The following is a 22,540-nucleotide window of genomic DNA, read 5'->3' on the forward strand; positions in this document are numbered from 1 at the left end:
GGGGGTGGGGGGGGGGGGGGGGTTCTGCGTACACATTACCCTTCCCCAGATCCCACTTTGTGGGATTACGCTGGGTTTGTTGTTAATGTTGTTGTTGCTCAGGAGTCTCCAAATTTTAGCCTCTGGAGGACGACCAAATATTCCCCCTTCAACTACAACAACAACAACGACCCACTGAAATCCCACATTCCCACTAGTGGGGTTTGGGGAGGGTAGTGTGTACGTAGACCTTACCCCTATCCCGAGGTGGTAGAGAGGTTGTTTCCGAAAGACCCTCGGCTCAAGAAGACGAAAATAAACCCCCCAACTAGTCTGAGGGAAATAAACCCCCCCAAGCTCTAATTCAAAGATCAAAACCTGCACTTTGCTTGAATATTGAAACTCTCTTGAAGCTTTACGATGGATCACTTATACTAAAAATATATAAATGAGCCTGGAAGTTATGCAAGTACGCAATGAATCCCAGTATACCTTTTCTCCTTCTTGATTTGGATCCAGAAGGGGCTTCTGCTCAGAAGCTGGCAATGGAGGTGCCTCGTTCCATATCTTTCTCCATAAATTCCCATGCTCAGACATTCTTTCCGAAAGTTTTCCACGAGGCGGCCAATCATATATTGACTCTACCACTGCATTAATTTGAGATACTCCTTTCTCCATATTATCATCATTTTCCCAGTCCCTGGGTGAATGCCAGCGGATGAAATCTTCAAAGACAGCATCCGGATTTGCTGCTTTAAATGCAGACATATCTATTGCACAACGCAAGGATAATAAAGCGCAAGGGAAGAAGATCAAATCTCCAAATATCAGCAAGCAAATAATAATTGGAAATATGTAAGTTGAGCATGATGCATTGTTATACACAATTACTGATATGGATCACATATTGGAGTAGTAACACCTAACAATAGATTACAGTTTCATACTCAGTACTAAAAGAACCGTAACGTGCTGACTTTCCTTCCATGGTTAGATGACACAACAGACATAATAGAACCCTATAACAACACAAATTGGAACGAAGAAATTGTACTTATGATGATTAACAAAACATCGCCACACTTTTGACCAAAGATCCTTAATTTTTTTAGAAATTGTTTCATAAAAAGAACAAAATTTGCATAATTTTCAATGAGATGTTAATTTCTGTTCAAGAAACCCTGAGCGAAAATGGACCTGCTCTAAGTTCTTCAGCTAATGACTAATATATTTCTCTGCAGTAGTAAAAACTAATAAGGGAATATTTCAGCTCGAGAAACAGCTTCACACGAAAACGTTGAGGTAAAACAGAAGAAGTGTTGATTATTCACAGATTTGCTCTAGGCACCGCAAGATGCACAACAATCTATTTGCATTTCCAAACCGAAGAATCCCATATTCTCAGTACACAACAGCCAACAAGTAGAGTCTCAAGATGCTCACTTGATGCTTTAGCTAAATTCTACATGCAATTACTGATAAGAAAGCAACAACACATGCACACGTTCGACAGCAAGAAGGAAGGATTTTGAAGAAAATAAGAGCACAGAAGTTACTACCTGATGACAAAATGTCTTTCTCTAGTTGGGCGGAAAATCTCTGTAAATGAGAATTAGGCATTCCATTGTCAGATGAAATAATACTAATAGTAGAAAAGGTAAGACTTCATGAAACAACTGAAGGATTGCTTAACTGAAAACAACTGTTTTTCCAAGGAAATATTACAATATAAGAAAACTCTGCATATTTCCTTCAAGCAAGACAAGAATATTCAAAAAAAACACAAACCAATACCAGAATAATCCAAAAACTATACAATTTCGGGCACTTTGTGTGCAAATATTTTAAATAATCTTTAATTGTTCATTCTAGACATGAGTGGCTAATGAATACAAAGCGGTGCAGTGTTTTCAAGAATTTTTTAAAAAATAAAAATAAGAACGAGAAATTTTATGGTGGATTAAACGTGAGAGAGTGGAGTTGAGTGGAGAGACTAAAACCTATAAGAGTTGAAATCAGTATTCAGTAGTGGGAACAGGGAATGAATCAGTTTTAGACTTTTAGGAGAGATCATGGTAGTTAGTTTAGAGTTTTGCAGCTCTAATAGTATCTAGATGAATTACAAATTCACTGTAATAAATTAGAGTGGAAAGGAGATCACTTCACCATGATTATGCTATTCTAAGCCATATCAATCATTAGCAGAAAGCAACTGAATATTTCTTAATCTACATATTCAGGAACACCAATAAGGACAATTCGCTAACTGAGACGTGCATATGGATTTAAGTACCTACAGAGCCCCTTTAAACTCCTTTTCCAAGTGCCATCACGCTACCAATCATCTTTAGGAGATCTACTTGCAATTCAAACTGTAGCGCAGTGCTTGCTCACAATTTCTTAAGGAGACGATCTAACAATTGGTGCAGTTCTTGCTCACAATTTCATAAGCAGAAGTAGATGTAACAATTGGTGAGAGTGACAATAACATTTCTCTTATTGAACAGGTTCAGTACCAACAAGCAGAAAAGTGGAAGAAAACAGTTTTGTTTGTGCTACATAACCTGAAGCCAAGACACATGTATCTGATTCACCAGTAAACCATTAAATGTTCATTTATGCACCAACTATAAACTTCCTATATTAGACATCATTCTTCATTCGATTCAGAATATGTGGTGACTCTCCACAGGAATAGTGACAGCAGCAAATTTCATAATTATCAATTAGAAAAATGAGTTATCTGTAAGAGTTTTGAACTCACAGAAGAATCACCAAGGGCCTCAATGGCTTGTAGACGTTCTTCATGCATGTCTTCAGTCATCAGTGGTGAATCCTATAATAATTTTCCCATATTTAAAACTGTGAAGGAAACAGAAGGCAAATGAAAACAATAAATACTTAGCTGTACAGGTAAACGTAAATCAACCTGTGTAAATGGAGCATGCATGTTCTGGTAAGATTTCAAAAGCATCATAGACCCAACAACACCAGCCGATCCCCTCCTAATACATGCCGAATGCTCAGGATCACCTAACTTCACAGCACCAGAATGTTCAAAACTTGAAATATGACTTGCAGGATCTTGATCTGGTGTTGATAGACTGCAGAAAGAACAGGAAAACAACTCAGTTCAGTTCAAAGGGAAGATATTCAAACTAATACAGGTTCGTAAGTTTTTGAAATATAATAAATCCACATATTGCACCATAAAAGCACGCCTTTCTCCCTGACTCAATTTATTGCCAATGCTGCAAATTTAAAACCTATGAACCTCAATCAGATGTAAGCAAATGGCAAAGACAAAGAGGACTACCTCTAAAATAGGTAACCTTGTCTCAACCCCAAATAATAAATCAAAACCCAAAAAGATGAACAAAAAGGAGAAATGGGCAGATCATTTTGGATTAACGTGTCATCCTTTAGGTAGCGGAAAAAGTATAAAGAGAAGGTGAGACACCCATCCTGACCCAACAGCACATTTAAGTATTTGGATTAGACATTCTCTTGAAGGAGCATCATTTAAGTAAAAGAGGGTCCAAAACAAGTATCTAATTTTCCATCAATACCAAAAAAAAAAAAAAAATTAGACTCCCCTCAGTGGAAAAATGGGAATATTCCTATTTTAGAGCCAAAACAAACCATGTAATCCATTATCACTTTTATGAGTTTTGAGAACAACTAGCAAAAAATAATGAATCAATGAAGCAGTCAAGATACAGCCTATGGAATGTAGACTGCCGCAGCATAAATCACCAGGCTTTAGGACCATAGGAGCTTCGATTCCTCCATCATGAGAAAATAAATAAGCTAAGCGAAAAATATTGAGTAGCCGTAACGAAATCACAAAACTTTCCCTTCGCAAAGCCTAGCATTGTAAAATAGACAAGAATAGAAGTGCTCAAAAACCAGAAAAACTCACATAGTTTAGAAAGACTAGATTCGCAGACAATTAGCTAGCATTTAACAATTTACACAAAAGGTTCTCACTTGCTTTTCACCTGTCACATTCCCAACAAGAAGCCTGAGCATCTCCATCTTGAGAAGATATAACACTTTGGACTTCAGTGTCTGCCTATATTAATCAGTTAATTAATATCCAGTCAGATCATTAAGTTATAACAATGCTTTGACATTCTTAAACACTTAAAACATTAAATACAAAAACACCATAAAAATTGTCATAAAAGTACCTTAATACGAGCAGAAAGAAAAACTCCGTTTTCGTCTGCCTTCGGACCCTTTTGATTAAACTGATGCTTTCTATCCATACAAATTGCAAGCTATATAGTTGGGAGATAAAATATAATTAGACCAGATAGATAATTTATCATTATCATATCTTTAAGAAAATTATTTAAAAGAAAAGGCAAAGGAACATGCCATTCACAAGTACTCATGAAACCTCCATATTTATCAATTTAGAAGATCCAACTTTTTCTTAAGAAAGATTCACTATTTATGACTGAACTTGGCAACAGATTCTTAAGGAAGCTCATCACAATAAGGAGAATTACATACCAACAGCTTTAAGAAAAGTTGAGACTCTGATCCACGTTTTGTAAGGTATAAGATCATAAAGCTTGAGATTACATGTCATATTGCACATTACATCTACGTCAAAAGACTGAGTATGCTGGTGGACATAAAAAAAAAGTCACACTGTTCAAGCATTACTGCCTGCGACTTACCATGTGTAATTTCTGGTTAATCAAACAGGTAGATAGGTCAATTACACCATTGGCTGGCATTCTAGGTAATGGCTGTGACTCTTCCCAACACCAGCGAACTTCCCGTACGAACTCTATCCAGAATGCTGCAATAGCTAATAGACATCATAGAGAAAATAGATCTTAGAAAAAGAATCCTGAATTAACTTAAGTTGCAGGAATGTAAAGGAAGTGATTTCTTGAATTGATTCAGAACATTATAAGTTAGAAGGTACCCCTTATATTGCAATCACCAACCCAGAGAGCGTGCAGACAGAACTGCCCAAAAAGTGATTCAAGAGGAGCGCCTTTAATGGTACGAGAATTTTTGTGATCTCCTTCAGCATAATCAGGTTGGGCTGCTTCAACTGTATGAACAAATTTGAATAAAAGCAAGATGAGTCAACTGAATGTTTCTCCTTCCATTTTGACCATGAAATTCGGAACTCCAAGACCATATGATCAATTAAATTCTGCAGAAAATACTTCTATTACATCTTTTTGAAATTTTCTTCTTGTTAATATGATCTATCATTTGTGGAGTAAAAACATATCAAAATACTTGTCCTCAATATGGCTGGGTCAGCCAAGAATCCAGCTGACTACACATATCTCCACGCCATTTCTCTATGATAAGTTATCATCTTTTTTCTGATTAATGAAACATGCATCTAAGTACAGAACAAAAAGAGGGGTTAAATTGCCCTATCGAACTGTTGAACTTCATGGTTTTCACTTATAGAAGCATTAATTGATTTTGGTAGCTGAGTGCACTTAAAGAATCTGACCATATACAGCAAACATTTAAGTTAAAATGAGATAGCACTAAGCCGTTATAACTCCTTCACTGCCTCCATCCTCCATCAGACATGCAGTGTTTTCATGTATAAAAGTCATTGATCATAATATCAAACCGTATAGTAAGTAAAAGAAAGTATAGAACCAGAGAGGGGTATTGTCTATCAAAGGACCTCTGGAAGCAGCATATACCATTTCAGAATTGCATGTGCATTTATGAAGCCCCAAGCGGGAGACATAGAAATTCTACAATTAGAGAGAATCAGAACGCGTGCTATACCTTCATAAAATAGGTCTTTAAGCACACGATCAAGGACAGTTGGGGGAGGTATGACGGCAGTAGACTTTAAATTCTCAGGTCTAGAATGCTCTACTGCAAAAAAAGCAGATTAGGAAACAAGTGTTAGAATCTAACAACTTTACATGTATCCAAATCTGACATTGCAGCCCGATTAATCAGAAAATTGCAGATGGTGTGTGCGCATTTATAGAACCTGAAACAAAATCTTCCACAAATTGTGTTTCCAGTGACATATGCAAAGCATCAATTAAAAGCTGCAACTGCGATGCAAATCCAATTCTCTTTCCATCAGAATCAGCACTTCTGAATACACCAAATGCTTATGAAATGAGACTCCAAACTGGTGCACAAAGTTCAGTCAAAACCAATAAAGACTGAATCAGAAGAAACTATTACAACAACAACAACAACAACAACCCAGTATAATCCCACAAGTGGGGTTTGGGGAGGGTAGTGTGTACGCAGACCTTACCCCTACCCTGGAGGTAGAGAGGCTGTTTCCGATAGACCCTCGGCACAAGAGGATGAAATGCGACAATAGAATAGTAACAATAACATAACCGGAAAGATAGTACCAGCGAGCTAAGATTCAGAAAATCAGAAGAAACTACTAGAAACATAATTTCTAAAGACCCCGCCACCTCTAATGTGATAGCTAGGACATTATGGAGAAGCTTAATCTTGGATAAAAGCATCCTTCGGTTGATTTTGATGCAACTGGTCAATTTTGCAGAACTCAATGTTTCAACTATATATAACCCTCCTTCCACTCAGTAACACCCCAAAAGCAAAATAAATAAATGAGGCAAGAAAAGAATGAAAACAAATTAAACTTCACTATTCTAAAGTATATTCGGCAGAGCGTTTAAAGCATTACAGTGTTAATTCCCTCCTCTTAATGTAGACTTAGAGACTCACCAAAATGCTACAAGAAGATGACGATTCATTTCGATACATAGTCGATAATTTAGTTTAGAAAGTTCATCTACCTCACTGAAGAAAAGCTGCATGGTTTGGGAAGATACACAGCTTGAGATCTCTTAAACTACTACATAGATAGTGAATTGGCAAGACAGGAGTCACAGCCAGTGGGAGGGTTTTGGACAAGCATTAGCCAGACCCACCGGAAGGGAAAACTTGCACTTGTGGGTGGTTAGCATCCCATTCATCAAGTCACTAGGCCAGCGGTCAAAGTTCAGAGGAATATCATGTCATAGCATTGAAGGTCACAGCCAGTGGGAGGGTTTTGGACAAGCATTAGCCAGACCCATCGGAAGGGAAAACTTGCACTTGTGGGTGGTTAGCATCCCATTCATCAAGTCACTAGGCCAGCGGTCAAAGTTCAGAGGAATATCATGTCAAAGCATTGAAGCTTCTTTTTGCCAATATTGTTATGTACTTCCATGATAATCAAGACTTTTTGTCACACAAAGTGGCTAGCCACTATAGTGTAGAGCAAATACTTTAAAAATAAGCACTTTCTTTCACTACATTGAATCATTGACTTCTAAAGCAATTAAAAACTTTCATGTGGTATTTGTGTGATGTAAACAGCTGCAGGGACCTCAATAGGAACACATTTCACTGGAAAGTATGTGCACGTCCGTAGAGCTAGCATTACATGCGCATAGCAAACAAGAATCTCACGGGAACACATCTAGAAGGCAAATGAACACTTCTAAATCACAAAATATACCAATATAATTCATTAAGAAAGTAGTGAGAATGCCCAAGTCATTTTTTTTTTGGTCATGAGCATGCATGAGCGAAAGAAGAACAAGTCTTGTATTCAGATTATCTCTTACAGAATCTCAGATAAGCATGGAGATATCGACCACTTCTCAGCCTCAAGAGGTGAAGCATTTTCCAGCTCAGCCATTTCTAGTGAACTCCCAATTGCCTTCTCAGACCATACAGTAAGCAGCTCAAAACCTGCATCATTAACGAACACATGTAGTAGTAAATAGCACTAGTGGACAGAGAATACAGAATTAGACTAAGATCAATCTTTTGTACCAACACCTTAAAATTTCTAAGCAAATAATATACAAAAAAGTAATAGTGGGGATAGAAAAAAAATGAACTAGAGTATTACAACCACCAAAAGAAAGACGTTCTCTCCAGTTAAAGCCTCTTAAAATCCTTTCCATCTCAATGTTCAGAGTTGGCAATAGAACGATAATTTTCCTCAAAGCACTCCCGAAAAATGGTAAGACCAAAAACCGTGTACTTAATAAAAAGAAAAATAGTGGCTCCTTTATTCATAAAAGTCATTCTAAGAAGAGCTCCCAGTTATGAGTAAAGATCAACAACAATGTTAGAATAGTCATGTAAATAGGAGTAAATAAATAACCCTAATCCAATATATATTAGGAGTAGGACATGTTATGTGTATATATATAGGGCTCATTGTAACATATGTCAATACATCAATAATATATTTTCTCCCGTGCTTTCTCACATGGTATCAGAGCTACGGTGAGAAATTTATCGTTGTGCGTCATTCCAGCGATATCCGGGAAGAAAGAACTCAGTCACCGTGCAATTTTCCGGTGACCTAAGTGACTTATTGCGTCAAAGTCACTAATTAACAGTGTTGTGCAAAATCCAACACCACCACAAGGTTCCCAAGAGAGATCCGACCAAACCCCAGAAAAAATCACTGGAAAACAGTCACCCACGTGCCGTCACGCGCCTGTCGGAGCACTATTTCCGGCGGCGCGTCTGTCCCACGCGCCGGCGCGTGAGACCCCTTCCTGTCAGATTTCGGCTTCGCTCCTTCAGGACAGTTGGATCGCCCTGCAATTCCGAGCCTGTCCATATTTTTATTTTTTAATTCCGACCACTTTGAGTTTTTCCGGCGACTACACTGATTTTTCCGGCAGCTACAGTACTTTTCCGGCAAACACAGTGTTTTCTTCATCTGTTTCAGAGAATTTTCAGTTGATTCTTTTTGTTATTTGGTGATAATCCAACCATGTCTTTGGGAGTCTATGCTTTCGGGTCTAGAAACCCGGGTTCTGGCAGTTCCGGTGTTATGATTACCTCAGAACCTTTAATGGGAGGTTCAAACTACTTAGATTGGGCTTCATCTGTCGAGTTGTGGTGTAAAGGTCAAGGAGTTCAAGATCATTTAACAAAAAAGGCTAGCGAAGGTGATGAAAAGGCCAAAACACAGTGGGAGAAGGTCGATGCTCAGTTATGTAGTATCCTGTGGCGATCTATTGATTCCAAGTTGATGCCCTTGTTCCGTCCATTCCAGACATGTTATTTAGTTTGGGAAAAGGCTTGTAATCTATACACTAATGACATATCTCGTTTCTAAGATGTAATATCGCGAATGACAAGCTTGAAGAAACAGGAATTAGATATGTCTACTTACTTGGGACAAGTTCAGGCAGTCATGGAAGAATTTGAGACGTTGATGCCAATTTCTGCTAGTATTGAAAAACAACAAGAGCAACGACAGAAGATGTTTCTAGTTCTTACACTCGCTGGACTCCCTAATGACCTTGATTCAGTACGTGACCAGATTTTGGCTAGTCCAACCGTCCCCACAGTTGATGAATTATTCTCTCGATTACTTCGCCTTGTTGCAGCACCTAGTCACCCAGTGAGCTCATCACAGACACTTGACTCATCTGTCCTCGTATCACAATCAGTGGACAATCGGGCATCTCATACTATGGAGAATAGACGAGGAGGAGGTCATTTTGGAAGATCTAGACCCAAGTGCTCCTATTGTCATAAACTTGGACACACTCGTGATGTATGCTATTCTTTACATGGCCGCCCAACCAAAAATTCTTATGTTGCTCAGACTGAGACTACAGGTAACCAGTGATTTTCTTTATCTGAAGGGGAGTATAATGAGTTCCTTCAGTATCGAGCAAGTAAGCAGACATCTCCACAAGTAGCTTCTGTTGCTCAGACTAATACTTCTATTGCTGGTAATTCTTTTGCTTGTGTTTCCCAGTCTAGTCCTCCTGGACAATGGGTTGAGGACTCAGCCGCTTCTGATCATATCTCTGGTAATAAATCACTTTTGTCAATTATTGCGTATTCACAGTCTCTTCCCACTGTTACTTTAGCCAATGGGTCTCAAACCAAAGCAAAAGGAGTTGGACAAGCGAATCCCCTACCCTCTGTCACTCTAGATTCCGTTCTCTATGTCCCTGGCTGTCCTTTTAATCTTGCATCTGTTAGTCGTTTGACTCGTGCCCTCCATTGTGGTATATATTTTATTGATGATTCTTTTATTATGCAGGACCGCAGTACAGGGCAGACGATTGGAACAGGACTTGAATCAGAAGGGCTTTACTACCTTAACTCCCTAAAATCCTCCAAGGCATGTCTAGTTACAGATCCTCCGGACCTAATTCACAGACGTTTAGGATATCCAAGCTTATCTAAGCTTCAGAAGATGGTGCCTAGTTTGTCTAGTTTATCCACATTAGAGTGTGAGTCATGTCAGCTCGGGAAACATACCCGAGCCTCCTATCCTCGTAGTATTGAGAGTCACGCAGAGTCTATTTTTTCTTTAGTTCACTCTGATATATGGGGTCCCAGTAGAGTCAGTTCAACCTTGGGATTTCGTTATTTTGTTAGTTTTATTGATGATCATTCAAGATGTACTTGGATTTTCTTAATGAAAGATCGTTCTGAGTTGTTTTCTATATTCCAGAATTTTTGTGCTGAAATTAAAAATCAATTTGGCGTTTCCATTCGCACTTTTCGTAGTGATAATGCCTTAGAATATTTATCCTCTCAATTTCAGCAGTTTATGACTTCTCAAGGAATTATTCATCAGACCTCTTGTCCTTATACCCCTCAGCAAAATGGGGTTGCAGAGAGAAAGAATAGGCACATCATTGAGACTGCTCGCACACTTCTCATTGAATCTCATGTTCCGCTGCGTTTTTGGGGCGATGCAGTTCTCACAGCTTGTTATTTAGTTAATCGGATGCCTTCCTCTCCCATCCAGAATCAGATACCGTATGCAGTATTGTTTCCCCAATCACTCGTATACTCTGTTCCCCCTCGTGTTTTTGGGAGCACTTGTTTCGTTCATAACCTAGCCCCTGGGAAAGATAAGTTAGCTCCTCGTGCTCTCAAGTGTGTCTTCCTTGGTTGTTCTCGTGTTCAGAAGGGATCTCGTTGTTACTCACTTGATCTTCGTAGGTACTTTATGTCCTCTGACGTCACATTTTTTGAGTCTAAACCTTTCTTTACCTCTTCTGACCTTTCTGACCCCCTTGATATATCTGAGGTCTTACCTATACCGACCTTTAAGGGTCTACTATAACTCCTCCTTCACCTTCTGCCACAGAAGTCTTACCCGAGTCTCTTATAGCTCCTCCTTCACCTTCCGCTATAGAAGTCTTATCCATTCCAGCCGTTGAGGAGTCTAGTGTGGCTCCTCCTAGACTCCCTGCCACAGGAACACCACTTTTGACATATCATCGTCGTCCCCACTCATCATCAGGTCCAGTTGATTCACGTCCTGCACCTGACCCTGCTAATACTGCGGACTTGTCTCCTCTTAATCAACCGATTGCACTTCGGAAAGGTATACGGGCCACCCTTAATCTTAATCCCCATTATGTCGGTTTGAGTTATCATCGTTTGTCATCACCCTATTATGCTTTTCTATCTTCTTTGTCCTCTGTTTCCATCCCTAAGTCTACAGGTGAAGCATTGTCTCATCCAGGATGGCGACAGGCTATGATTGACGAGATGTCTGCTTTACATACGAGTGGTACTTGGGAGCTCGTCCCTCTTCCTTCAGGTAAATCTACTGTTGGTTGTCGTTGGGTGTATGCAGTCAAGGTTGGTCCGGATGGTAAGGTTGATCGTCTTAAGGCTCGTCTTGTTGCCAAAGGATATACTCAGATATTTGGGCTCGATTACAGTGATACCTTCTCTCCTGTGGCTAAGATAGCATCAGTCCGCCTTTTTCTATCCATGGCTGCTGTTCGCCATTGGCCCCTCTATCAGCTGGACATTAAGAATGCTTTTTTACATGGTGACCTTGAGGATGAAGTTTATATGGAGCAACCACCTGGGTTTGTTGCTCAGGGGGAGTCTCGTGGCCTTGTATGTCGCTTGCGTCGGTCACTTTATGGTCTAAAGCAGTCTCCTCGAGCATGGTTTGGTAAGTTCAGCACAGTTATTCGAGAATTTGGCATGATTCAGAGTGAAGCTGATCACTCTGTATTCTATCGGCATTCTGCCTCGAGTCTCTGTATTTATCTGGTGGTCTATGTTGACGACATTGTTATTACCGGCAATGACCAGGATGGTATTACTAAATTGAAGCAACATCTCTTGCAACACTTTCAGACGAAGGATCTGGGCAAACTAAAGTATTTTCTGGGTATTGAGGTCGCTCAGTCTAGCTCAGGTGTTGTGATCTCACAACGAAAGTATGCCTTAGATATTCTTGAAGAGACAGGAATGACAGGTTGTAGACCGGTTGACACTCCGATGGATCCGAATTCTAAACTTATGCCAGGACAGGGGGAGCCTCTCAGCGATCCTACGCGATATAGACGGTTGGTTGGTAAATTAAATTACCTTACAGTGACAAGACCTGACATTTCCTTTTCTGTGAGTGTTGTGAGTAAGTTTATGGATTCTCCGTGTGATAGTCATTGGGATGCAGTTGTTCGCATTCTTCGGTATATAAAATCAGCTCCAGGCAAAGGTTTATTGTTTGAGGGTCGAGGCCATGAGCAGATCGTTGGATACTCAGATGCTGATTGGGCAGGATCACCTTCTGATAGACGTTCTACGTCTGGATATTGTGTCTTGGTAGGAGGAAATTCGGTGTCCTGGAAGAGCAAGAAACAGAATGTGGTTGCTCGGTCTAGTGCAGAAGCAGAATATCGAGCGATGGCTATGGCGACATGTGAGCTAATTTGGATCAAACAGTTGCTCAAGGAGTTGAAATTTGGTGAGATTAGTCAGATGACTTGTGTGTGATAATCAAGCTGCTCTTCATATTGCGTCAAATCCAGTGTTCCATGAGAGAACTAAACACATTGAGATTGACTGTCACTTTGTTAGAGAAAAGATACTCTCGGGAGATATTGCTACAAAGTTTGTGAAGTCGAATGATCAGCTTGCAGATATTTTCACCAAGTCCCTCACTGGTCCTCGTATTAACTACATATGTAACAAGCTCGGTACATATGATTTATATGCACCAGCTTGAGGGGGAGTGTTAGAATAGTCATGTAAATAGGAGTAAATAAATAACCCTAATCCAATATATATTAGGAGTAGGACATGTTATGTGTGTATATATATAGGGCTCATTGTAACATATGTCAATACATCAATAATATATTTTCTCTCGTGCTTTCTCACAAACAACAACAACAACAACAAACCCAGTATGATCCCAACAGGCAGGGTCTGGGGAGGGTAGTCTGTACGCAGACCTTACCCCTACCTAATGCAGATAGAGAGGTTGTTTCCAATAGACCCTCGGCTCAGGAAGGGTAACGAACAAAACCACATAACATAAAAATCTAAGAATATGAAGGGACATGCATGCTACTAAGACAATTGGTGAACTAAAAACTACCCACTAACCTTCTACGAAGTGTCACTGATACCATGATAAGAAATGGACCTTGGGCCTAACTCAACCCAAAAGTTAGCTCATGAGGCGAGAATTGCTCAACACCATATAAGGAGATAACAACCATCTCTCCACCAATGTGGAACAAAACTAACATTACATCCTTCCAGCCAATTCACACCTCAATGGAGTTGCTTAATAGCACCCATTTCGAAATAAAACAGTTTCCTTAACATCCTACCAAACATTAATACAACCTACAGTTGAATTTTGACTGAGAATAAGCACATAAAAAGCTAAACCTTTTTATGAGTAAAGATCCAAACATCCAATTATGAGAACTTAAAGCAGCAAGTCTGCAAAATCAGGCTAAGATGGTCTCATGTCACTCCCTCTAATGAGCTCCGACAAGATCCAATGACAGGAAATATAGTTGATAAAGTTATTACTCTCTCAGAAACATAATTACCTTTCACCGGGTCCTCCGCAGAGTACCACTCACTCCAAGGACAATCGTCATCCCACGGTTTTCTATTATGATATTTGCTTTTGGGACTTCCCCCTGGTTCTGTAATGCCTCCCTCAGGTTCTTGTACATCAAAATCCTCGTCGTAGGGAAGTGTACGATAGGTCAGCTTCATCTTGAGATTGACTTGAAAAAGATGCATGGACAGGTCCATATTGGAGAAGGCCTTGAGCAAGGAATTAAGATAGACATGTTGGAAGCACATTAGCCGAAGATAATCAAAAGCTCATAGAGCAAGTAATCTAATTCCTTGAAAGCAAGAATAGATGCAATTTTGAAGAACATATAATTCATTTTGGCTAATAGCTGGGCATAGAACATTTTAGAGGCGTGTGAGTATGTTATAAAAAGTTTTTTTTTATATCGGTAAACCTACCCCCAAACTTCCTTTACAGGAGCCCAATACTGACCAGTTTTCCACTTTGCTCCTTTGGTGACTCAAACCCCCAACCTTACAGTTGGAGGTGTAGAGTCATTACCACCAGGTTATCCCTCCCTTGTCATGTCATTAAAAGGCCGATTAAATTAGGGATCGTTTGGTAGGGTGTATATGAATAATGCTAAATAAAGTGTATTAGTAATGCATAGGCTAGTAATGCAAGCATTAGTTATGCAGAGATTATTTCTTATCCATTGTTTGGTGTGATATGTAATAAAAATTAAGATGCAATGCACAATTGTTTACAAAAATGCACTCCATATTCTTTAACCTTAAGGGACTTTAAGGATAATTTTGTCTTTAACCATGCTAATGCATGCATTAATAGCATTTGTATTGCTAATGCCATGGTTTCTATGCATTAGCTATAGATAGGATAATACCAAATAGGGTTGTATAACTAATGCTTGTATTAGTTATACATAGGTTGAAAAAGTATACCAAGCAAGATATTACTAATACACAAAGCTAATGCATGTATTATTTTCTCTAATATACTCTACCAAACGACCTCTTAATGCATAAGGAGGATATCCGAAATAAGATTTTAAATGGGGACAAGATAAAGAATCATTCTGGACATGAATTCAATATGCTGCTATGCCAGAATGTAAATATCATCTAACAAAAAGAGTAAAGCACAAAACTTAGATCTACCAAATGCAAACTCTGTAAAAGTAGGTCATGGAACATCAAAAATGAAGTTCTGTTTACACTTTAGGAGATGCAGCATATCATTAACACTCGCAAGATCTACTAACCATCAGAATCTACAAATCACTTGGAATATCAAAAGTCTACACAAGAAGAACTTACAAATTTAGAAACAAATAGCTCATACAATCCCTCCAAATGCATAAGCTTCAACGGCACCTGGCTACCTATACGGTCAGCTTCAAATCGTCTAGTGTAAAGGGTTCCCATGTTCTGGATGCCAATGTATGCTTTACGAGAAGGAACATGCACTGGAACAAATGCCGGCCACAAACTGCATGGTGTGAGCATATCAACTATTTCCTACATTGTTCATTACAGAACGGGAAGAAGTATAACAAATGTAAAGCCAAGAGTTGAGCATCGTCAGTTCATGAAGAAGACCGAAGTACAGATATGACTTCAACTTTAGTGAAGCAGATAAGAAGTTCCAGCAAATTTAGCTTGGAAATGTGAGAAGTTTAAACCACAGTTTCAATATGTTGTGGTCTATTCTAGTGTCTTATTCATCTCTGCATTTTTTCAGTCCCCTTTTTAATAACAACGCGGCATTTTTCAAAGCCCCTTTTTAACAGAGAGAATTAAAGGTGCATTGAAAAGTCTACATCTTTTAATAGGTTGCCACTTTTACACAAAATATTTCCAGAGAATTGCTAACTCTCATAGAAGGAACAACTGTATTGACAAGCTAAAAGTTGGGGATGAGATTATAGAAGACAAAGAACTGATCAAAGGGGAAATCTTAGACTTCTATCAGAATCTCTACACTGAACAGGAAAGTTGGAGACCAACTGCTGCTTTTGATGGGCTGTCCTGCATCACTGAAGAGGAAAGGATTTGGTTAGAAGGCTCTTTTGAAGAGGAGGAGGTGTTGTCCACCATCCAGTCATGTGCTCCCGACAAAGCCCCCGGACCTGATGGCTATACAATGGCCTTTTTTCAGAAAGCCTGGGATGTTATCAGGGAAGATGTTATGGGTGCCCTATCCCATTTTCATCAAAATTGCCACCTTGTCAGATCTTGCAATGCTTCTTTTATAGCGTTGGTACCCAAGAAAAAAGGAGCCATTGAGCTCAGAGATTACAGGCCAATTAGCCTCATTGGTAGTGTATATAAGATTGTGGCAAAGCTTCTAGCTAGAAGACTCCAAAAAGTGATTGGCAAGTTGGTGTCCAACCACCAAAATGCTTTCATTCAAAACCGACAAATTACTGATGCATCCCTCATTGCCAATGAAGTCCTAGACCGGAAACTTAAGAGTGGGGAAGCTAGCATTCTATGCAAGTTGGACATTGAAAAAGCTTTTGACCAATTGAGTTGGTCATACCTAATATCTATGCTAAGAAAGATGGGATTCGGGGATAGGTGGATAAGGTGGATCAAATATAGTATCTCCACAGTTAAATTCTCAGTTCTAGTTAACAGGTCCCCAGTGGGGTTTTTCTCTCCTCAAAAGGGCATCAGGCAGGGCGACCCTCTCTCGCCGTTCCTCTTCATCCTTGCCATGGAAGGATTTAGCAAAATGATTGACAAGGCAAATCAATTACAATGGCTGAAGGGTTTTGATGTAGGCAGGGTTCCTGAAAATTCAGTTTCTATCTCACATCTGCTTTATGCAGATGATACGTTAATTTTTTGTGGCGCAGAGTCATCCCAAGTGCAATACTTAAATCTCACCCTCTTAATTTTTGAGGCACTGTCTGGTCTCCATATCAACATGCTAAAAAGTGTAGTTTACCCGGTTAATGCAGTTCCTAACCTAAGGGAGTTGGCAGATATACTAGGTTGCAACATTGGCTCACTACCTGCCACTTACCTGGGGTTGCCCCTAGGTGCAAAATTCAAATCAACTGAAGCTTGGAATGGGGTCATTGAGAAGTTCGAAAAAAGGCTCGCTTCCTGGCAGAGGCAGTATCTTTCCATGGGGGGTAGGCTGACCCTTATAAATAGTGTCCTAGATAGCATCCCCACCTACTACATGTCTCTCTTTCCTATTCCCTGTAAAGTGCTAAAACAGCTTGATAAGTTGAGAAGAGATTTCCTTTGGGAGGGTAACAGCACTACACCAAAGTTTCACCTTGTCAAATGGGCCAAAGTGACAAAACATAAATCTCAAGGAGGTTTAGGAATTAGAGACCTTGCTGCTCACAACAAAAGCTTGTTAATGAAATGGTTATGGAGGTATAGCCAAGACAATCAAGATCTGTGGAAAAAGATAGTTAGGGCCAAGCATGGTACTCTTAATCACTGGTGCACTAAAGTATCTAGAGCCTCTCATGGTGTTGGTCCTTGGAAAAACATTAGCAACCTCTGGAATGAATTCTCTGAAAATACCTCTTTCAGAGTGGGTAACGGCAACAATATCAAATTTTGGAAGGATAAATGGCTTGGTAACTCTGTGTTAATGAATGAATATCCCAATCTTTTCAGACTAAGCAGGGACAAAGACTCCACCATCTCAAAATACAGAGAAAATAGCAGCTGGAACCCTTTATTCAGAAGGAATGTCAACGACTGGGAACTTGAAGAACTACTGACTCTACTTGCAAGATTGGAGGAGTGCATGTTGGATACACAGTCAGCGGATAGATTAAAATGGGGGAACTCAAAGGAAGGAATTTATTCAGTGAAGGCAGGTTATACTCACCTCCATGCTCAAAATGATTTGATCAATAATTGGCCATGGAAATTGATCTGGAGAACTAAACTTCCAACGAAAGTCATATGCTTCACTTGGATAGCAATTCGGGAAGCATGTTTAACTCAGGACAATCTCCTCAAAAGAAGCTTTCAGATTCCAAACAGATGCTATATGTGTAGGCAAGCTGCAGAAACCACCAACCACCTTCTTTTGCACTGTTTAGTTGTCTACGACATTTGGTGTATGTTCTACTCTATTTTTGGGCTAAGCTGGGTCATGCCACAAAGTACCAAAGAGGCGGTTGAAGTTTGGAGCTCATGGAAAGTTGGCAAATCCATCAAGAAGATCTGGAACATGATACCAGCATGCATTTTTTGGGTAGTATGGGCAGAAAGGAATCGTAGATGTTTTGATGGTTTATCAACTTCAAATCATGCACTCAAGGCTAAATGTTTTTTACTACTCTTTAGTTGGTGCAAACTCTCCCCTGTAAATTCCCCTGAGCTTTTTTTGGATTTTGTTAGCTCCCTGGAACTATAGTTAGCCTATTCTGGAGCTAACACTCATCTTTTGTACTTATCATCTTGCATCTTCTTGATGCCATTAATGAATCTTATTACTTCATCAAAAAAAATAGGTTGCCACTTTTATTAGTACTGGCATAATGGCTTTTCTTATTGATGGAATGTTCTATTCATGCAAATTAATAGATACAGCTTTCCAAGTAAAAGTTTCAAGTTAGATAAATCTGATTCCCCCTTTAATACTCGGTTTTAACACACTACTCAGAAAAAAGCACCACGAAAGTTCTTGAAGTTTACAATACGACGTACAATTTTAGCCTCTCTTTAATCGTTTGGAGAGCTGAGGAAATTCATAAAGTCGGGGTAGTTTAAAGCATTTCAAGGACTTTTAGTTTTATTCTTTTTTTTAAAAGGGAACATTTGAAACATCAGCCTGTTGCTGCCTGCCAAAAGAGAAAATATATGAAACACAGCCTTTTTCTACTCGTGATTCCTAAAAAACCAACATCGCTTACTTCATATTAACTGCAAATTTACATACATTCAATTCAAAAATGTTACTCAGAAGCAGAAAAATACTACTATTCTGTTTCCATTTAGGAATATCTCCTTTGTTTTAGCCTCATCAACCTCTGACAGGATTTTGCTTAAGAATTGACCCTCAAAAATATAGCACCTGATTATGATAAAAATGATTGCTGACGGCACAACAGCTCTCCATCAAAATTTATTAGATCTCTAGATTTGATTTTAGTGCTTCAGCGAGTGATTTTGAAGGGTAGCCTTGAGCAGCAATGATAAAGTTGTCTCAATGGGATCTATAGGTCACAGGTTCGAGCCATGGAAGCAGCCACTAACACTTGCGTTAGGGTAGGCTGTCTACATCACACCCCTTGGGATGCGACCCTTCGCCGGACTCTGCATGAATGCGGGATGCTTTGTACACCGGGCTGCCCTTTTCTTAGTGAGGGATTTTGGAAAAGAAGGATGAGTGCTTGAACTACTAAAACACTACAGGAATAAAGTACATAGAATGATATCACCATGTGACAACATACCAGGAACAATTTGACAAGGAAATAGCAACTGCACTTAGAAGCTTGCTGGCCTCAGGTCCATCAAGAACCACTCCACTGGCACTTTGAGGAGCAATCACCTAAGATGAGCACTCAGATTTGAGAAAGAGTAAAACAATATAACCTAGATCAAGGTACTAAATATACAAGAAACAGGTCATCCATCTGTATGGACACGAGTGAGGGGAGAGAGATAGAGACCAGGAACTCATTCACTCCAAAAGACAGTTGCAGATCATGCAATGCACAACTCCAGTCATTTCCTTTTCCTCGACCAACTAAATCAAGGAGACACATAAGTCAAAAAATGAGAACACTAGCTCTCAGCTGGATTTTTACAGCAGAAATTTTTCATACCATCATTATGTGTTCCAAAATAGTACTCCATGCAATAGCTTTTCATCGCATACTTCAGGTCAGTTTTGACCTTATATAGCTCCTCAGAGATATTCACACTGATAGCACCATTTTTCTGTCATTAGAATAATATGCAAAATACACAAAAAAAGAAATCCATGAACAACATCAAAATACCTGTTGGTCATTCTTCAAAATATAATTCAATTTAGTATTTCTCAACAAACTACTTGCTAAAAAACTGAATAAAACCTCTATCTATTATTATACAAGTCAAAGCATCACGACAAGACTAAGTCCCATGTCATTTGGATTGAACAGGAAATTGATATATGCCAGCATCTGGACAATATCATAAACATTTCAAAGAGATGATAAATCATACCAGCAAATTCTTGGTGCCATCAGCCAACCACTGCCTGCAAACTGCCTCTATCTCAGATATGAACCTACAAATTTAGTAACTTCAGATTCTGTGCTCCTATCATCCTAAGTCTACATCGTGATCTAAGCTTTGAGGACACAATAACCAAATGCAGTAAATTGTTATGGTTAATTTAATACCTTTCCCACGAAGAGGCCAGGGTAAAATCATCAAAATGTTCAATCTGCAACAAATAATAAAATCATTTGCGAACTAGGTCAATTAGCTCAGTTGCGTGCCTACAACAATTACAACACTGAAACCCCAATGTCTAAGATATTCTAAAGTTTTTCCACTAATGATTTACAAGTTCCCTCCTTTTTGTTGCAATGCACCAGTTTGCTTTCCTGAGATACAATCCGAACTAGAGAGTATAACTTTAATCTGTTTCAAATTAAGGATCCACCTCTTATAAAACCGCCAATCACGAAGAAATTCCGACTTCTATAGACGATTTGTAAGAGCATAGTATAGTTTTGCCAGAACTATTCCAACTTGGTGTAAGATTAATAAGTAAATTGAATTTATCACCGAAAAAAATCATAAAAACAAATTTAACAAACGTAAGAATATACCTCCTCTTCTAGATCCTCATCCGTTGCAGAGCTTGGTATTTTGCTAATCGATGCCATTAATTTTCGCAGAAATCAAATTGCAGTTCGCAATTTGTTTAAATACAGGACAATTTCAAAGATAATGTCTCCAAATAGGTTGATAACTATAACATTTTCTTGTTGACTAATTCGATCTCAATCCTCGCTAATTAACGAAGAATGGAATAATGGATCAACTAGTAAGAGAATTAAGTTAATCATGTGTGCATGTGCATAGACCCGGAGAGTGGGAGAAGATAACGGTTGGGCTATAACGGCGTCAGACTGTACGGTGAAGCGTATTTGACCAAAATGTTAACGGAAGAGGGCTAAAAATAGCTCCATAGTATCACAAATGGTTTAGCTCCCGTTTGGCCGTAGATTTTGGCAATTTTTTTTTAAATCTTTTTTGAAAATATTATTTGTTCATAGATTAATGATCTATTTTTGAAAAAAAAATCTAGTTTAGGATAGTTTTTGGGTGAAACTTGTTCTCCCACTCACAAAACTTCAAATTTTTTTCAAATAAAATGCATGTCCACACATAATTTCAACTTCCAAAAATTATTTTTCAAAACTACTTCAAAAATACTAAATCTATGTCCAAACGCTAGCTTAGTATGCAGCTCCGTCTACCTATTTATTCGAAAATACATTCTACTTTATCTTTGGGCTTGATATTACCCCTGTGACTAACGGAACCATCTGTGGTCCCCCATTTAATGCGTTGTCAAGATTTCATTACACGTGGCTATATGGCCCCAGGTCACTTACAACCCGCCCCAAATATCCACCCGCCCCATTTTTCGTTATTGCCTATGGTAAAACAAATATTATTCACCTACCCTTTCAATTTTAACCTCATTTCTTCATCAAACCCCGTCTTCTTCACCTACTCAGTAATGGTGCGTTAGGGTTTAATTGGGATTGCTATCTACTTCGGTTTGGTGGACTAAAACTGAAGAATCTTTCATTTCTAGCTTTATCCGACTGACTACTCATTGATAAAAGTAAGTAGTTACTGATTTGAATTATCTTTTAGGGTTTGGGAATATTTGGGTTCGGTAAATATTGTCTCTTTCTTTTTGTCTAATTGGTCATATGATACTATTATAGCATACTTTATGCATTTATTTTTTATTTTTGTTTGGGGTGGTCCCAATTGTCTTTGTCCGATATGAAAAAGTTAGGGTTTTTTTTATTTTTGTATATGTTGTTGGGTGGGTGTTAGTCGATATAACTGTGGTCCTTTTCTGTTTTCTTTATTGCTTTATATCTTTTTGATTTTATTCATAGCTAATGTGGTCCTCTTTTTATAATTTTTTTGTTGCATGTGGATATGTCAGAAGAATGGTCGACAACGTAGATTTGTATTTTATTCATGATGGTGATTGGGAACTGGAACCCACCTTATCTTATTGTAAAAAAGATGTGAACCTACTAAGAGATTATGAAGTAGACCATTTGTCGTACATTGATTTGTGTAATGAATACACTAATGTACTAGGGTATGTTGAGGTACAACAGCTGATATTTACTGCTCCATGTGGTAGATATTATTTGTTGGATGGAGATGAAGGAATTAAGAAGCTTCAGTCACTCATTAATGAATCCTTTAGGACTATTAATTTATTTGCTATTGACCTCCTTGATGATATTGTGGTTGTTCCTAATATAACTCAACGTACTGATACCAATTGTGAAAATATAACTGTTGGGACTGATTGTGACACTGAGGAAGAAGGTACAGATAATGGACCTGTGCAAAGTGATTATGATAGTGATATAGGGTATTTAAGAAGCAAACAAAACTTGAGGTAACAGACCAACTTGATAGGTACAAAATCTTGGTGAAGGGTCTGACATTTAAG

General features: G+C 38.8%; 1 protein-coding gene across 7 annotated transcripts in view; it reads right to left on the reverse strand.

Moving 5' to 3' along the window:
• Positions 1 to 20,939, reverse strand: part of LOC109207246 (rab3 GTPase-activating protein catalytic subunit-like) — a 22,830-nt gene extending 1,891 nt beyond the window's left edge. For 2 of the 7 annotated variants that reach the window (XM_019370128.1, XM_019370127.1), the window contains exons 1-19: positions 20,652 to 20,938; positions 20,217 to 20,260; positions 20,038 to 20,101; positions 19,653 to 19,767; positions 19,497 to 19,573; positions 19,278 to 19,375; positions 15,157 to 15,328; positions 13,845 to 14,067; positions 7,593 to 7,719; positions 5,981 to 6,090; positions 5,767 to 5,859; positions 4,925 to 5,056; positions 4,671 to 4,804; positions 4,173 to 4,262; positions 3,981 to 4,054; positions 2,909 to 3,083; positions 2,744 to 2,815; positions 1,539 to 1,578; positions 472 to 749 (exon numbers count right to left, since the gene is read on the reverse strand). In XM_019370128.1, coding sequence (XP_019225673.1) covers positions 472 to 749; positions 1,539 to 1,578; positions 2,744 to 2,815; positions 2,909 to 3,083; positions 3,981 to 4,054; positions 4,173 to 4,262; positions 4,671 to 4,804; positions 4,925 to 5,056; positions 5,767 to 5,859; positions 5,981 to 6,090; positions 7,593 to 7,719; positions 13,845 to 14,067; positions 15,157 to 15,328; positions 19,278 to 19,375; positions 19,497 to 19,573; positions 19,653 to 19,767; positions 20,038 to 20,101; positions 20,217 to 20,260; positions 20,652 to 20,708 — 2,175 coding nt within the window. In that variant the 5' untranslated portion in view covers positions 20,709 to 20,938. Of the gene's footprint in view, positions 1 to 471; positions 750 to 1,538; positions 1,579 to 2,743; positions 2,816 to 2,908; positions 3,084 to 3,980; positions 4,055 to 4,172; positions 4,263 to 4,670; positions 4,805 to 4,924; positions 5,057 to 5,766; positions 5,860 to 5,980; positions 6,091 to 7,592; positions 7,720 to 13,844; positions 14,068 to 15,156; positions 15,358 to 19,277; positions 19,376 to 19,496; positions 19,574 to 19,652; positions 19,768 to 20,037; positions 20,102 to 20,216; positions 20,261 to 20,651 lie in introns of those variants that run through there. The other 5 variants (XM_019370129.1, XM_019370131.1, XM_019370132.1 and 2 more) reach the window with 5 other exon arrangements.
• Positions 20,940 to 22,540: the final 1,601 nt, after the last annotated feature.

This window comes from Nicotiana attenuata, unplaced genomic scaffold (genome assembly GCF_001879085.1).
Source record: "Nicotiana attenuata strain UT unplaced genomic scaffold, NIATTr2, whole genome shotgun sequence".
Classification (NCBI taxonomy): domain Eukaryota; kingdom Viridiplantae; phylum Streptophyta; class Magnoliopsida; order Solanales; family Solanaceae; genus Nicotiana; species Nicotiana attenuata.